Here is a 17279-nt window from a genome sequence, read left to right as displayed (position 1 = left end):
ACCTTTGTGTTGGCTGCAATCCAATTGGAGGTTTCACTGTCATCATCACACTTCTTAATCCATTTCTTTAACCACTGTCAGAAAAACGATGGAAGAAGAGCATTAATTCCAATTGGAGGAACTGCAAATGTTCCCAAGACACCTGCTCACATTAAGGAAAAGTACACACAGCCACGTGGAACAGGGGAGTGTTGATGCTGGAAAACTGTGCAAACAGCCACTAATTTAGTGGCAGACAGTTCCTGCAGCCCCATCCTGATCCACCCTGGCACAAACATTCCTGCAATAAGTTAACCAATACAAACTTCATGTTTGACTCTTAAATAATGACATTTGGCTTTGAGGTGACTAATTGTGGCATTCCAGTACCTGAAAGGAGACTACAAGAGAGATGGAGAGAGTGTGTTTACAAGGGCCTGGAGGGACAGGACACAAGGAATGACTTCCCACTACAAGAGGACATGGATAGATGGGACATTGGGAAGGAATTGATCCCTGTGAGGGTGGGAGGCCTGGGTACAGGTTGCCCAGAAAAGCTGGAAGGATTTCCAGCTCAAAGATGGGGCTTGGAGCAACCTGGGCTAGTGGAAGGTATCCTGGTCCATGGCAGGCTGAGGGACTAGGTATCTTTAGGGTCCCTTCCAACCCAAACCAGCAAAACCAAATTAGTTCCTCCAGTACATGGGATAATGCCTGACAAAGCACCAAACACCTACAGGAAGAACTCAAACAGAAATGCTCCTTATGCAAAAAGCACTTTCACTCCTCTGTAGGGGATCACAGGGCTGTAACAACCTCCTCTTCCAGACAATTCCTACCCGGATGAGGCAGTGTTCCTTCACAAGGTGAGGCAGCCAGTAAAGGCACCCAGTAGGATTTCACTGCTGGTTCTCACCCTGTGATTTAAACAGGTGAGCCACTCTGCTCCCCGCTGGGAACAACAACTGGGCTCAATGATCCCTGGGGGGACCTCACAGCTCAGGAACATCTATCATTCTATGGGCAGCCACAAAAACTTGAGCTTCATTGCTAAGTCTTGTACATAAATTCATTTTAAACTTTTCCAAAACACAGATTCTGACAAGACCCTTGAGGTGCTCACCTTGCATTTAACAGGATCATGCCAGTTTTCACCACAGTTAAAGCTGTAAGGGAAAGAAAAGGAAAATAAGAAAACAGGGAAAATGATTATACTTGTAATTAAACAGCGTAAGTTTTCTTCTGGATTGTTCAAAGCCAGTCCTAAGGAAACCAAACACATCCCCCCCCCCTTCAATCCTGAAATCCCTCAAGGACCACTTCAAAACAGTTGACAGAACAAGGGGGAATGGCTTCCCACTGCCAGAGGACTGAGTTGGATGGAATTATTAGGGAGAAATCCTTTACTGTGAGAGCTGTGAGACACTGAAACTGGTTTCTAGAAAAGTCACCCCATCCCTGGAAGAGTCCAAGGCCAGGCTGGACAGGGCTGGGAGCAGCCTGGAATAGTGGATGGTGTCCCTGCTCATGGCAGGGGCTGGAACTCTATCACCTTTAAGGTCCCTCCCGAACCAAAGCAGCCTGGGACTCCATGAACACACACTAACACACTTGCAGGGCAGTAAGCACAAAGCAGCATCAGCAACTTTTCCTTGCTGGCTCTTACCAGAACTGACGGCCACATTTGCAGCGCACGGGTTTAGCATCCGGGTATTGGACTTTAACGACGTGGTGGCAGTCGGGGGCAGGACACCACTTTAACAGTCGATTACACTGTGAAACAAAGCACAGACCCCACATCACACAGGAAGGATGTGCTCCTCAAGGACAGCTCCTGCCCTGCATCCCTTTGTCGTGGATGCAAACAGCTCAGAAGCTAAAGCCAAACCCCTGCACCCATCACTTCTGGCAGGGACTGAAAGCTTGATCCCGTAACAGCTTCCACCCTGGGCTCCACAGGACGGCTGAACCCACACAACTGGGAAACTGGGACACTGCAAACATCTTGCAAAGCATCCTTCTCCAAGTTTATTTTGAGGCTCTGAAACTGTTAGCATTTTGCTAAAGCACTTTTACTTCAACTGGCAATATGTTTAAGGCATGTTCTTGTTTACAGCATTTCCTGGTTTTCAATGTAAAGTATCTCAGGTAACATTCAAGAGTCATAAATATTATATAACTATTATGTAACTATTGTAACTACGTAATTCTGCTTCTCAGAGCCCAGATATAAAGCAACAGCTCTTCCAGTCTCTTTAGGTCTTTTGTCCTACAGGTTTTTTTGTATTTTCCTACAACCATCCCTGTAAGGCAAAGGACCATAAAACAGCCCCTGCATTCACACCAGATTAGAGACTATGCAAAAAACCTGCTCTGCAGTTCTAAACAAGTCTCCAGCCTCTGGCTGGGTACACGTGTGAGACAAAAACAACCTATGAGGCATTAAAAAATTCAAATAAAAACTCACCTCTACAAAACTATTGGTTATTAAATGCTGGTACTTTAATTTAACCTTGGAATCTGTGATCAGACGCCTGTGGGATGGGAAGAAACAGAAAAATTGTAGCAGAAATCTTGTTTTTTCTATACACTGCCAGTAAGTTAAAACAAATAGGTTTGATTCATCCTTCTACACTTGCATGTGCTTGTTGTACTTACCTGTTCTCTATTTATTTGTTAGATCATTTATTATTATGAAAACTGCATTCATTCTATTCAATATATAAACATATATATAAATATATTAGCTTCAGAAACAGAAAGCTCATGCAGTTCAAAAAAACTGAACCTCTTGGTGTGAGGATTTTTAAATAAAAACACTTTCCTGAAGAGCCCAAGAAACAAAGCAAGTAATTTAATCAGTTAATTTACATAAAACATGCACATTTTGTGACAAATCCCTTTAAAAAGCTCCAGAACAACCCTTGTGTGGCTAATAACTTTGGGAAGTCCCATGTTAGCTGGGTTTCAGTGGAATGCTACAGCTTCAGCTTAAAAATTAATGGGTTTTTAATCTATTTGCCATAAAAACAAAGTTGATTTGAATGCAGCATCACTAGGAGAGTACACAACACGGACTTTAAATTAATTCCAGTCTGCTTGGAGCTGGGAGAGCAGAGGAAAACTGACTGATGGGAACCCTTGACAAGCACAGTGACCACTTTTCTCCTGGGCACACCAGTCCCAGCTGGCATTTGCAGACTGCCCAGTCTAAGTGCTGTTATCCAAAATAACTTAATTATGGATTGCTGAGCACTTCTAAAAATGTGTTTTAGCTATGAAGTGTCTTCCCAATATATCCAAATATAAAGCTGAGCTAACACACCCTTTGTGGCATTCCTGGTTTAAATCCTACTATGGAATACAGCTTTATACAGGCCATACAGGTAAGTATTGCAATTAATGGAATTTCCTTTCCAGCTGCAGCCAAAACTAAGTGTACTCCTGCATGTTATCCTTACAATGCTCCCTGAGGAGTGGCATGTGCCCATGGGATGTGCACAAATCCCAGCCCTGGGCAGCTGGGGAGCTCCTCACCCAAGCACATGCTGGTTATTACATAAATCACAGCACGTGGCAGCTCAATTCCCAGGGCTAAAATAAAACAAATCGGCTGACAAAGCATCTCTCCTGCAATTCTGGACCCAAACTTACTGAAGAATGAGAAAACAATTTGAATTTAGTATGAATTATAAATCTCAATTTTTTTACCCCATACCTAGGCTTCAAGACATATTAAATATCACCTTGAAAATGTATAGTATTATAACAATATATCAAAGTACTGGAATTTAAATTATTAGTCATGCCATGACTAACCAGAGCCCATAATCCACTGGTTTTTTGCTTATCAAATTCTTTGATTGCCCCAATCAACATCACCAGGTCAAAATCTTCAAGAACTTTGCTTTGAGTATTATCATCTTTTGGCAAATCATAAATGAAACTAGACAAATTAAGAGGTGAAACCCATGCCCAGAGCCCATAAATAATATTAACTTTGTGTTTGTATGGCTTGGAAACTGAGCATTGGAGGCTTTGTAAATAGCAAAGGACCTAAAAAGTAATAATTAAGGACACAGAAGTGGGTGCAGGTTCCAGCTGAGATAATTTACATTTTTGCAAAACATATTGACATATCCTAAGATTGCCACAGTTGTTCATCTTGGCTTTTAAAGGAAAGAGTTTTTCAAAAAATGCACCTTCCTCCCCACAGAAATCCAGGTAAGATCAGGGAAAGGTCAATTTTTACCTCTAGGAACAGTTTCTGGTTTTACTCAGCTAAATGAGACTTGTTTGCTTTAGCACCCAGCTGCCACTGCCCTGTCCCAGGTCTCATCCCTGCCCTCTCCAGCCAAGTGCAATCCCACAGCACTTGGCCTCACTTTTCTTCCATCCTTTCCTTGCTGCTGCCCCTGCAGCCTCCAGTGCTTTCAGCTACTCAATTGCACATGCACTGTTTGAACAGCTCATTCCAACTTTTGCAATCAAGAAAACACTCCAAGTAAGTCCTGCTGAGTGTTTGATTCCACAAATTGAAGTTCAACCTCTGGTAAACAAAAATCTCAAATCAAGTTACTCAAGATATGCCAACTTCAGCTCAGTTTCCACCCACTGGGCTCTACAAACCACCTCTCAACAGGCCAGGAAAGCATTTCAGCTACTTCCACTTCCATCCAGCCTACACTCCATGAGTAACCAAGAGCCAAAATTGGGAAAAATCGCTACTCTGAAAGAAACTGTTAATAAAAAACACCAAATTAATATCAATGAGTGAGTCAGGCTTCAGGAAGGAAAGAATAAGGTAACAGAACAAGCCTCTATTGAGATGCTTTTTAGCAAGAAGAATTAATATGAACAAAGTTCAGAGTTATGAAGGATATTGCTCATGCAACAACCTCCCCCAGTATAAAAGAGAAGGAAGCTCATGGAGTTCACTGCTCCACCATGAACTAACAGTCATTCTACAGCTGGACTACTTAATAACTCCAAGGCTGACACACCAGCTTAATCAAATCTCATGTTTGAGAGTCAACTGCCCCCTATCACTGGGCAAAAAACACACCCTGCATCAGCCCTTAGGACTCCTGTCCTCTGACTCACTCATTAACTACAGCTATAGTGGCTGACCTGGGCAGAAGTCCTAAATTCCTAAGTAAACCAAAGGAAACAAAATGCACAAAGCAGTAAAACAGGGTTTGGAAACCCTGGTGTCACACTGACCAAACTGGTCAGGGAGTCTTTCCTCCCAGTGCCGTCACGTGCAGCTTTCACACCTAAACAGGAAGTTAAGAGACATTCTGGTATCAAAACAGAGTTCAACACAGGATTCTCTGCTGCCTGCAAGCCTCTGTGCAGTTTGTTGTAAGCATTTGAACAGATTTGAACAGCACATGAGTAACACAATGGAAAGAGAGAGCAAAGCTAAGAGCATTACTTACATAACTGTATTGTCGTCCACTAAGATATCACAACCATGGGCAGGGCATGAAATGGTCTGAAAAACACAAAAATATCATAGGAGGAACAGTGGTTATCCTGGTTTTGCATCACAAGGAATTCCAAGGCAATTCCAGACTTCACTACAATCCAGAGCCAAAGGAGTGCCCTGCCCATGCCTGGTGTGCCACTGGTCCCTCCTTCCCCAGCCCAGATACCTGCACCAACTCCACAGAATTCTCCCCAGATTCACCTTAGCAGAGTCTGCAGTCCCCAAACCTTTGGGTTTGTGTTTTCTCTGCTGTTCTTTTGGGGTTTTTTTTAAACTCTAGCAGAAAGACTATCTCCTGTCTCTCCAGTACACACAATTTCCAGAAATAAGCCATGAGATGAGTTGAGATTTTACCTGTCCCATGCCTTCCTCCATTATTTTGGTAGTTAAATATTCACTCCAGCACTGCATACAGAACTTGTGTCCACACTCTAGGCCAGTGAAGTACTGCAATGACAAAGAACACAAGACATAGCCTCATTTTATCACATGGATTCACTCCATAATTTCATCCTCCTTGTTCACCCATCCCATCCCTCATTCCCCACACCAAACCTGAGACACTGCTATTCATTTTGCATCATCACCCCTACAGAACATTGCCACAGCAGCCTTAGTCACTCTTCCAAAGCCAGACTTTAATCCCCAACCCCAGCAGCAGGGAAAGGTGTGGCCTGGCCCATGTTTCCATCCTGCCCAGTTAAATCTATCCTTGTTTTAGGAGTGAATATGGAGCACAGCATGGCTCTCTCCCATTTTACTTTGGAAATCAGTCAAATAAATGCAACACCAAACAAAGGTCACAGTGATAAGAGTCTTCACTCCTCCTATATTTTCCCCTTGGCACATGTGGGTGCTGCCTGAAAATCCCAGACCTCCTCAGGGAAGTTCCCCCTGAAACCCAGATACTCATCAGATGAGGACACTCAAGATCCTAATTAGCAGGTGTAAATTGCTAAATAAAATTCAATAATGATCTGCTGTCACAGACAGCAACAAGGACAACTCCATCCTTGTCTGCATCATCTGCACAGAGCTGTCAAGATATCATCTGGGACTGAGTGGTTACACAAGGGGTGGAGAAGCAAACCCTGCTGAGGAAAGACTGGAATTAAAGTACTTTTCTCTGGTCAGCTTAAAGTTATTTTATACTCTGAGTCAGCACCAAGGAAAACTGTATTTAAAACACTTCATTTGTACCACTATAGAAGTAATATTTGCTGGCTCAGCTTTTCAAAGCAACTTCTCAGCTAGTGAGATAAAACCAGAACTCTACCCACAACCATCAAACTATGAAACTCCACAGAGGAAAGAACTTGGCATCCTCAGTGGGACAGCCCTAGACAACAGCAGGACAGTGGTAATTGTGGAAAGGAGAATCCACTTGAGGCACATGTTCCTTCCAGACATGACAGATATACTCTGTCCATCCCACAGGGGTGCAGCAGCTGTGCTGTGCCATCTCTGGATGCTCTGGCATTGCCCAGGGAAGGAGCCTGTCAGCACCCCTTTCCCAGGGTGAGCAAGCTGTGATTACAGTGCTCTGACACTCCTGCCACCAGCACAGGCCTGTGAGCATCAACACAGGTTAAACTGACTTGAGATCCAGGTAAAAATAGAGACATCCACCCCCAAAACAACCCAACAAACAGGTCAGAGAGGAGGCTGACACCTATGTGGTGCTGCAAGAGTGAAAAATGACACCTTCCAATTTCTGAGCCCTTACTGAGCCAGCTAACAAGGTATCTGATGTTCCAGAGATACTGCTGTGGCCAAGTGACATCTCCTGGAGATGCAGAGTTAGAGTAAAAACTTTTTGACATCTATAGCTTTTGGGATGCCACAGAGCATGAAACCATCCCAAAGACAGCACTGGCTTTTCCCTGAATTCTGGCTCCTCCACATGTGATGGGAAGTGAGCACAGAGAAGGGAATCATCCCTTACTGAATCCAAATACTCCTGCAGCTGGCACACACGAGTAACCAGCACAGAACACATCATCATGTAAGACCTGTTTTGGTTATTTCAAGCAGGGAAATGCTTTGCTAAATGCCCACAGAAAGGCAGCCACCACCATGCTTCCTCCCAGGCTGCAAGGAATGCAGAGAATCTCTCAGCTCTTTTCTTTACTTTGAGGGAGTTCCCAATTATTTTTGGCTCAGCTGACAGCAGATGTCAAGGGAACAAGTAAAAAGGCCAACATAAAACCACCACGGGGATGGGGGGAGCAGTAACTCCTTAGGCAGCTCATTAGCCATGGGGACAGCTCTGCTGTCACCACATCTGTACAGTCTGGACAAAGCAACATGTTCCCAAAAACACCCCCAGCCCACTCTCCTGAGGGTGAGGACAAAGAGAAGAGGAAGGCAAAGCCACAACCCTCCCAATTCCTGTTTTACCAATAAAAGCATCACCCAAAATAACTGCTGGGACCAGACAGTGCTTACTAGGACATAGAGCAGGTGAAACATCTCCCTTGAGTCCTCAAACTTGCAGAGTGAGAGTTTCAAATGCCTTGTTTGGCAGGTGCTTCCCAAAACCTCAAAACACAGCTCTTTGGAGGTGACTGAAGAGCTACAGAGACTTTGTAGATGGGAGAGAGGGAATTTCAAGACTAACATTCCTGCAACAACTGCACACTGTAAAACTTAGCATCTCCAAACTCTCAGCTTTCTGTAGGCTGAAAGGGGCTCTCAGTGCAAAAACCCCACAGCTTTCCTGTGGAAAAATAATTAGCTGATCATTGCAAGTGGATTGTCAAAGCTGAGGTTTTAAGTTGGGCACTGAATATAAAAATAATCCTAAAATTTATAACTTGCATTGACTAAAACAGCTTCAAAAAATATTTCAATCACCTTAGACACAGACACTGCACTATTCTAGACCTTTTACAGAAGAAATAATAAATACTCATTTTCCTATAAGCTGGAGTTCTGTAGGTCAAAGAAGCAGAATCCCCTCTGATGTCTTTTAACACCAGCAACAGAGACAGCCCTGCTCACCTCCAACATGTCTCTGCTCCAGCTAAAAATCTCCTAACAACTGAGCCACTGCTATTTGAGCTACAAAATCAGGAAGTGTTAGAGTGTTTTGTGCTGTTCTTGCCAGTTTCAAAACTCTAGATAATGCAGGGGGTGTGATTTTGGGGGTTGTCCTGTGCAGGGCCATGAGTTTGACTCAATGATCCTTGTGGGCCTGTTCCATGATTCTGTGATTCTGCTTCCCAGGCAGCAGAGGACAGGCCTGGCACTTGTGAGTTGCACCCCTACCCAAAACAGTAACTATGTTAAAATGGAGAGAACAATGTAATAGAATATATTGCCTTTCTTTTTCAAAGCACCTCAACACACAAAGCAGGAGTCTGCCTTTCCAACTGCTCTTCAAGAAGGAAGTTGAGGTACACAAGGCTGAAGAGAAGGCACGTGAAACCTTGTGGTTCCTGGCTCAAGAGCAACAGGGACCTTAATTCTGAGAATGGGAGGCCTGAAACTGGGCTTTGCTCAGCTCTGTCCACTCCAGGGAAGAAGATCCAGAACAAAGGAGAGCAACCAGGGAACTTCACCCCAGGCTACTCCTGAACCCCAAAGCTCATCATGGTTCCTTACTGAAAACATACCCAGAGCAAGAGCAGAGCCTTATGCTAGGGCAGCTTTGCCTGGAAAGGCCCAGCATGTGTTTTAGGGTATTCTGGAGGAGCAGCTCCTCCACAAAGAGCAGGTTCCAATAAAGGAAGAATTCCTTAGGATCAGCACTTTGCCTTTTGATGAACTCTCCTATTTGAGCTTTTTCACTCACCTCCTTTGCTCCCAGATCTCCCAACAGTATGTCCTGCCCCTGAGAGCCCCAGCAGAGCCTGGACCTCTTAGCAATGTATGGGAATGCTTCAGTTTGGTCAATAAAAAAATGTAGCACTATCACCCAGGATATTGAGGCAGAGCCCCAGCGAGCACTGAGTAACACACCCTCGTGCCTGACCAAGAGAGTGTTGTCCAAAAATGACAAAGATCCAAAGATATTCACATTTTACTTCTACTACTTTCAGTCTAGACTTCCTAGTTTGACTATTTTGTAGCATTACTTACTGCTTTTAAAAGCTATTTCCTACCTTGTCTTTCTATTTAAGTAAATCCCTTTGCCCATCACGCTTTTCACAGATTTTTCATTTTGCATATGTTTTATGTGTACATCTCAGTTGGTGTCTGACCTATGCAAACATCCCCTGCTTGCTTTTTCCTCAACTTCACCACACCACTGCCCGAGCCCCAGCACCCTCAGAGGTGTTCTCCAGGAAAATGTGAAGTTTCAGGTGGGAAATCTGGGGAGTTGCTGTTCAGGCAGCACCGAGGCAATCGGGTACTCACCGAGTTTGGGTAGTTCAGATAGCAGATCTGACAGGACATGTCCTGGGCTGATGACCTGGTGTTCATCTGGCGCGTTCGCGACTTTTTACTTGGGTTAATTACGTGACACTCTGCAAAGAGCTTCTCCAAGTTGCCATCAAAGTACCTGCACAACACAGGACAGGATGAAAATTTAACCACCTTCTAAATCATTTTTCCATTCTAGCTAGCAGTTAAGTGTACAAAGATGCTTTTTATATTTCAAAACTCATACACCCACTACTTCCAACAAACTCTTCTCCAACATAACACAGAGGTGGATATTAGACAACTACATAATTTCAGAGACTCTCACTTCAATTACACACTCCTGAAATTCAGGTACCTTCAATTCCTCAGCTGCATTTCAAGTAATTTGTGATCCTCCCCAGTGACTGCTTTGCATTAAAATTCCAGGACAGGAAACTAGAGCAAGAACACCTGAGTTCACACTCCAGGCAGTGGAACACCTTCCTAAAGTGCAGGTTTGATGCCTTCAAGCTCAATTCTTTTTTACTGAAAATTTTTCCTAATATTCTGATCATGAGCCATTTGAGCATCTTCTCAGTTGACCTGAGGTAATTTAACAACCTCCTAAAAAATACAGCTTTACAATGCTTCCAATGATACACCTATTGGAAAAGAGGATGCAAAACTGCTTGAGGAGAAAAAAGATTACTTCCTTTCTATTTCCTGTTCCCTTAAGGAAAACAATATTGGTTTGCTTTAAAGGCCTTTAAAAAGCTCTTCCTTGGAGAGACCACCTAACTGGAGAGAATCATTATCAGAAAGCTCAGCCTCTTCCCAGAATCCTTCATACACCTTTCTCCAGCCTGGAATAGCTGCAAATAGCTAATTAAACCAGACAATTAACCAGCCCCATCACCTGCACACATCCCCCAGCCAAATCCACTAAATCATTCCCCCACTCCCTTACAGCTCTACCTACCAAAAAGGCTTGATTTATAATTAAAAAATATCAATTTTCCTGCTGTTTCATATGTTTCTCAATGCAGTTCATGTATTTCAGATCTTAAGTTCCAAGATACTGAATCTGGAAGGAAGTGGTGAATTCTGGCATCACAGCAACCACGAGGCTTTGCCACTGTTCTTCAATGTTAGCTCATGATTTTACTCAATCAAGTTCTTTTGTTTGCTTAGAGAATTATATTTAGAAATTTGAATATTATATTTAAATCTAAATATATATAAAATTATATATTTAGAAAATTTTACCAAATGAATTCAGTGCAGTCCCATTATAAGCAGTATCTGTTTATTAAAAATTATGGATAAATATTAAGTCTACAAAAATTTTCCAGCCTTCCAACTGCTCTTCCAGGCAGCAGAAGCAGCACAGGACATGCTCTGAGGAGAGCAGACACACAGCTGGGTGTGAAGTTTGCAAGGAAAATAGTCTTGTATATAAATGCTATGATGCAACTTGAACCCTGATACTCATGACCAGCTAAATGCCTATGGAAATACCAGAGGGTTTTTTTTAATGGTGGGCTGGTTTTAAGGGTGAATATCCATGTCAGGAACTTGACTTTTTTCACCTGGAATTACCTATCCCCTTTAAACACCTATGGATAGTATTCCTGCTTCTCCATGCTGTTTTCTTCTCGTGCTTTTTCTTTCTGAATAAGTAATTTCCAGGTTTATTTTTTTGTATGTCTCAGACTCATACTCATGCTGCCACTGGGCAGTAAGAACTCCAGAGAATGCAGAGGAAAATGTGGATCTCCTGAAAGCACACAGTTCCAATGGATACTCCAAAGTCAAACAGCTCCCAAAATGCTCCACCACTCCATACACAAATATGCCAAGGGCTCAGTCAGAAGACTCTTGCAGTTCCTTCAATGGTTAGGAGCAAAGCCTAATTCCAATTACCATCCCTTTTTCCCACTTGTTCCAGCACCACCACAGACTATCCATGCAGGCAGATTTCCCTTTGCCCTTCCCATGCTCTTTGCTCAAAGGATTCCCAGGCAGCAGATCTAACACCCTTCCCTCCCACAGCAGGTGAGCTCCATGTGATATTCACCAACTTCCCTGGCCAGCAAACCTTCTCCACCACCAATTTCCATTTCCATCCATCCTCCTCGAATCCAAGGAAGCCAAAACAAATGCAATCCCAGTCCTGATCTGATCCTGATCTCATACAATTTCACTTAGATTTCTCCTGTAAATCCCACCTAATTCATTGCAAAAGATGGTTACATTTCTCCAGATCTCCTCCATGTCAGCATCCTTCCTTACTTCCTTTACAACTCCAAGAACTCTGATTTTTTTCTCAAATACTCTCTATTGAAGGGCTGGTTCTTGCTACCTCCATCCTTATTTTCATCCTAGGGAGGAGCACAGCACCTGTAACAACCCTTTAAATCCTCTGCCCTCATTTCCCTTCACAATGCAGATATTGAGTAACTCCAGCACTTCTAGTGTATGAGAATTTCCTCTATTAATTCTTCAAAGTTCATTTGCTTCATCACAGAGTTGGGGGGTTTTTTCTGCTATTTTAAAATGAATGGACAAACCAGTGTTTGTCCATTATTTGCAAGTGTTTCTACTTCCTAAGACCAAACCTATAACAATACCAAGTTTTTTTGGCAGAGGGATCAAGCTGTCAGCCCCTTTATCTCCTCAAAATTCCCTCCTGCTGTTTGTAACTGCCTAATCGCCATTTTCCAGACATAATCAAATCCTACCCATGGGAGTATCAAAGATAAAAAGCCTTTTCACTGGAAAAAAAATTGCTTCTAGCACACACTTTGGGATATTTACTTCCATGGAACCGCATTTGTGAGTGTCAGTGCATCAATATACTCCCAGTTAAAGATATCTCCACATCTAAATTCCTGCCATGCACCATTTTTCACCTGTTCAGCCTCTGCTGAAGAGTGTAAAGTACTTATTTGTTCCAACTAAAGCAGGCAGCAGGTTCTGGAGAAGAGGCAATCTGGGCATTCCTGACATCCCTCCTCCGCTCAGAGGGAACAGGGACATGTGGCCACCAAGATAAGCAGCTACAAGGGAATGCTCTATCTCTGACTGTGCCTCCAGGGATTAAATCGGGCCTTGGGGACATGTTGAGACACTTTTCTCTTAACAAAATGACCACGGGAAGGCACATAAAGCAGGAGAGCTGCATTTTAACCTCTTCGTCACACAGAGGTTCCTCCCCAAACCGTCCTCAGGAGAGGACACCATCAGCCATAGTAAAATTGAAAGGTAATCAAGATAAGGTTCAAGCTAAAGCACTTTCTTCACTTGTTTCTGAGGTGATGTGGTCACTCTGCACCTGCTGCTCTCCTGTCCCTGTGAATCAAGCTTGCAAGACTCAGGAAAATAATATTTGACATCTTTATTTTCCTAAACACATGCAGCATATCAGAGGCTGAACTAGTATTTCCTCCACTCACCACTTCCCTCCTACAAAAAAATCCACCCCAAATCCTCAGTTTTGCTTTTGCACATAAACAATTAGTGTTTCACCAGTGGGACAGGGCAGTTTTTCAATTGTGGCTGTTACTACTTTACTGTAAGTGGACTAAATGTCTGTAACACATCTGCCCTCTGAACACCACTGTGAAATTACTCCATGACAAAGCTGTAACAACCTGCTTGTTAAAAATAGGCATTAAAAGGCTTAAAAAAAGTGAGAAAACACAGAACTTTTCATGTCACAAGCTCAGACTACCCCACTTATCAAAAGAAAAGGAGAAGCCACTTGGCTCAAGTGCTTTCCTCCAGGCCAGGTCTGATAAGGCTGCTGGGAGGTCGTGCTGACTCACCATGAGCTAAGGGAAAACAGGCACTGATTACAGGAACTGCAAACACACACCATCAAACAACAGCAACCTTCAAGGAAAATATAGATTTTGGGGTTTTTTCCCCTTAATCCTCACCTATCACCAGAGCAATGACCAAACCCTCTTGAACACCAAGAGTCTGTTCTCAGCCTCCCACCCAGCTTTCTACTCCTGCTGAGCCCTCCAGATGATTTCATGAAAGTTATTTGGTGCAGAAGTGACAGAAAGCAGCCCCAAGCACTCAAGAGATCATGTTTTGGTGTTTTTCTAATACAACAGGACATCAATAAGCACCGGAACTGGGACCAGTGTGCAACAGGTCCACCAAAGCAAGTCATGTATTCTGTTACAGGGGTAATCCTGCTGAGTTAAGTATTTTAATGAATATGTTTACCTGTGGATTTGTAAATATAACATGTACTTAAACTGTAAAAGCCTTACCAATAATACCTCACATTGACGTGGCTGGCACCTCCCTTGAGGAAAAACAAAAACAAAACCACAGCCCAATTTTGATTTTTAAATTGACAGCAGCCCTAAACAAGCTTTCAGTGACAAGGGATGAAACCTACTGTACAAAGGGATGGCTTCTCAGTGCACTTGTGCAGAGCTGTCTCACAGCCAAGGAGAGTGAACTTTACCCCAACCAAGAGAACCAGCCCAAGAAACTCAAACACCAAGTGAACAGACATGGTGCAGAGCTGGAAGTAAATCAGAATTCTTAACAGCTGCAGTCAGAGTTAAATAGTGGATATATTTGTAACACAAAGCTTTCAGACTTCCAACATTTACTAAAAGAGGTCAATCTCAGGAAAATAAAGACTAGAAAGCTGTAAAAAAATACAATCACTTCAGAAAAAAAATCTAGGTTAAACAAAACGTAAGAGATACCCTAGCACCATCACTAATCAAAAATATTACGTGAAGGGGTCTAGAGATGTCCTAAATCCATTTGCCAAGCATAGCAGGTATATTTATACTCCAAAACAATTACTACCAGTGTGAAAACCTTTGCTCCTCTTTCCCTGGGTGGCAGAGTACCAAACTACAGGGGCTCAGCCCAGGGCTCAGTGAAGGGACATTTATCAATTCACAGGAGCACCAACAACTGCTCCTGGTTTACCAAGCATATGTCATCTCCCCATACCCTGATCATCAGGCAAAGGAAATGGTAATTAAGAGAGAAGTCAAACTAATGATCCTACCAGGCCCTCCACACTCACCCATTGGTCACGTCACACCAGAAGAAAGACCAGCAGACACCACAAACACAAAGTCCCTGTTCAGCTTTTACTGCTCCTTTTGGTCCAGATTAATTCTCCTCCCATTTTCTAAAGTAAATTAAATTCTCCAGCTCCCTCAACTCGCTTCAACACCAACACTGGCACTAGAATGAACCAAATGCAGCTGGATTTGGTCTCCACTGTGTAACAACAAACTGAAAAGCACCTTTACCAAGCAACATTCCAAGAGTTGGGAATCAAAGATGGGAAATAACCATGAAACACTCTACTTTGAGGGGGAGGGAGAAGAAAAATTCAAGCCATTATTACACACACTGAAGAAAACCTGGAGCTGTGGAGATGAAGACAAGGCAGGACCATTATCAGTCAGGAACAATTTAACCTTGGCCAGAGCAGCAAATAAACATGTCAGGAATACACATGCCAGCATGACAGGCAAGAGCAGCTAAACCCAAATCCAAAACAGTTGCTAGATAACAAGAACCTGTTCCTGCTTGTTTTTTTCCAAAGCCTGTACATGTTGAAACTGGAAATCCCTCTTTCCAATAGGCAACTTCCACAACTTCGAAGTCTAACCAGGTATGAATAATATTAAATCAAGGAGTCACAAGCCACCCTTAGCTGGGAAAGGGGGAACATTCAGAGCTTACACAAAAGATTCTCCTGCCACACACTGTACATTCATCCATCCTTAATTAATCCAGGAACAAACATTTTTTCCAGCTCTGCAGCATAAGGTGGCTGCATGCTAAGGTGGCTGCTTACCTCTCCATCAGCTTCTCCTTATCCCAGTTGAAATGGCTAAGCAGTATTCGAGTGATAGTCGCTGGATTCTGGAGAAAGAAGAGAAAAACAATCAATAATTGAGTAACCAAGCCAGAGCTCGGAATAGGCAAAGGGAAAATCAGAGTGTCTGATAACATCATCTGTTCAGACAATACATGTTTACTGGCATGGACTGGGAAATAGCTGGACTTGACACATAGACAAATTTCAAAGGAAAAAAAACCCAACTCTATAAATCCAAGCCATCTGTATAAAATGAAAATTTGGTTGAAGATTTAAGGACCAGATTAATTACACCTACCACAGTGCCAACATCTCCAGATCCAGCATGCCCACACAATGCAATTCCAGGATGTCTGTAAAATGCAGGAAGGGTTGATTTCCACCCATCATACCCATTTTTGCCACAATCTCCACACTACTTGCAGAGCAAGAATAATCCAGCCCTGACCATCAAAACATTTGGGCTGAAAACTGTCCCAGAACACAACTGGCTGCCAGTGTAACAAAGTTCTTGGAAGACCCGAGAAGTTCCTGAAGCATCATGAAATCCAGAAAAAACTTATGGACAGCTAAGGAAAGAAATGCAGCCTAGAAAGGTCAGAATGAAGGTGGAACATAAAAGCTGATTTTCAAATGTGTACAAGTTTTAATTCCAACTAAATCTGAATCATCAGCCAAGAGTTTGATTATATGAGGAACACAGACCATATGGCTTCTGTTACATCCCAGAACCACATTTTAGCTCCCAAAATCCACTCTCTGGACCCAGTTTTAGGACCATTTACATGCAAAGGAGACAAGAGCAGGGCCCTGGGAGCGGCTGTGTGTACTTTGCCATTTGACACCAAAATGGAAGTTTGCCTCAGGGCCAACGTTCAATGGACGCTCTGAAGCTGTTGAAAAGTAGGACATAAACCAGCAATGTGATTTCCTGAGCCCCGGAGCTACAGCCACAACCTGATGCTGCCAAAAGCCAATGCTGTCACCACAGCAGCGATCCCATCCCATCCCTGAATGTCGGGCCCCCATCAGTCCATACTGCTACAGCCATTTTATGCTGCAAATAATGGTTCAGAAACGGATCTTCTCTTTTCCTTTAGGTTGTTTTTTTCATGGAATCAGTTCTCCGACCCATTTGATTGCCTGACCACACAAACAGCTGCATTAGCACAAGGGGAAAGCAGGACAGGCTCTTTCACCACCAACACCGACAAAACCTTCACTGAAATAAAGCCCTCGGGTGACTGTAATAAGCACAAAGAACCAGTCTTGTGGTTTATACTGTAAAAAGTGACACTCCTCTCCTTCTACAGAGTGTTCTGACTCTTATTAATGCCAGCACAGATTGTTTAAGGCAAAACTAAGAATTTTTTCCCGGTTTAAAAAACCCATGTGAACCAAAGCAGCTTTAGAAAGGTTTGACCAGATCCCTGATGTGGTCCCTGCAGAACCCCCAGACCAGCTGGGACAGTAGATCTACACAGTATGGGGCAGGAGATACCAGAAATGGGTACTGCTTAACTGCAAGGTGACAATGTGGTTCTGGTCCATATCTGAACCAGTCTCCCAGGTGACAGGGAT

The 17279-nt window shown here is 43.2% G+C and overlaps 1 protein-coding gene across 1 annotated transcript in view; it reads right to left on the bottom strand.

Moving 5' to 3' along the window:
• The window catches only part of ARIH1 (ariadne RBR E3 ubiquitin protein ligase 1), a 34707-nt gene that overhangs the window by 12445 nt on the left and 4983 nt on the right, over positions 1-17279 (bottom strand). Inside the window, exons 3-10 of the mRNA XM_033517028.1 lie at positions 15675-15742; positions 9833-9977; positions 5825-5917; positions 5421-5476; positions 2447-2513; positions 1646-1752; positions 1103-1145; positions 3-74 (exon numbers count right to left, since the gene is read on the bottom strand). Of these exons, the coding sequence (XP_033372919.1) occupies positions 3-74; positions 1103-1145; positions 1646-1752; positions 2447-2513; positions 5421-5476; positions 5825-5917; positions 9833-9977; positions 15675-15742 (651 nt within the window). The remainder of the gene's footprint in view (positions 1-2; positions 75-1102; positions 1146-1645; positions 1753-2446; positions 2514-5420; positions 5477-5824; positions 5918-9832; positions 9978-15674; positions 15743-17279) is intronic.

Source organism: Parus major, chromosome 10 (assembly GCF_001522545.3).
Source record: "Parus major isolate Abel chromosome 10, Parus_major1.1, whole genome shotgun sequence".
Classification (NCBI taxonomy): domain Eukaryota; kingdom Metazoa; phylum Chordata; class Aves; order Passeriformes; family Paridae; genus Parus; species Parus major.
The sequence above is the reverse complement of the archived record's forward strand: the minus strand, read 5'-3'. Positions and strand labels throughout refer to the sequence as shown.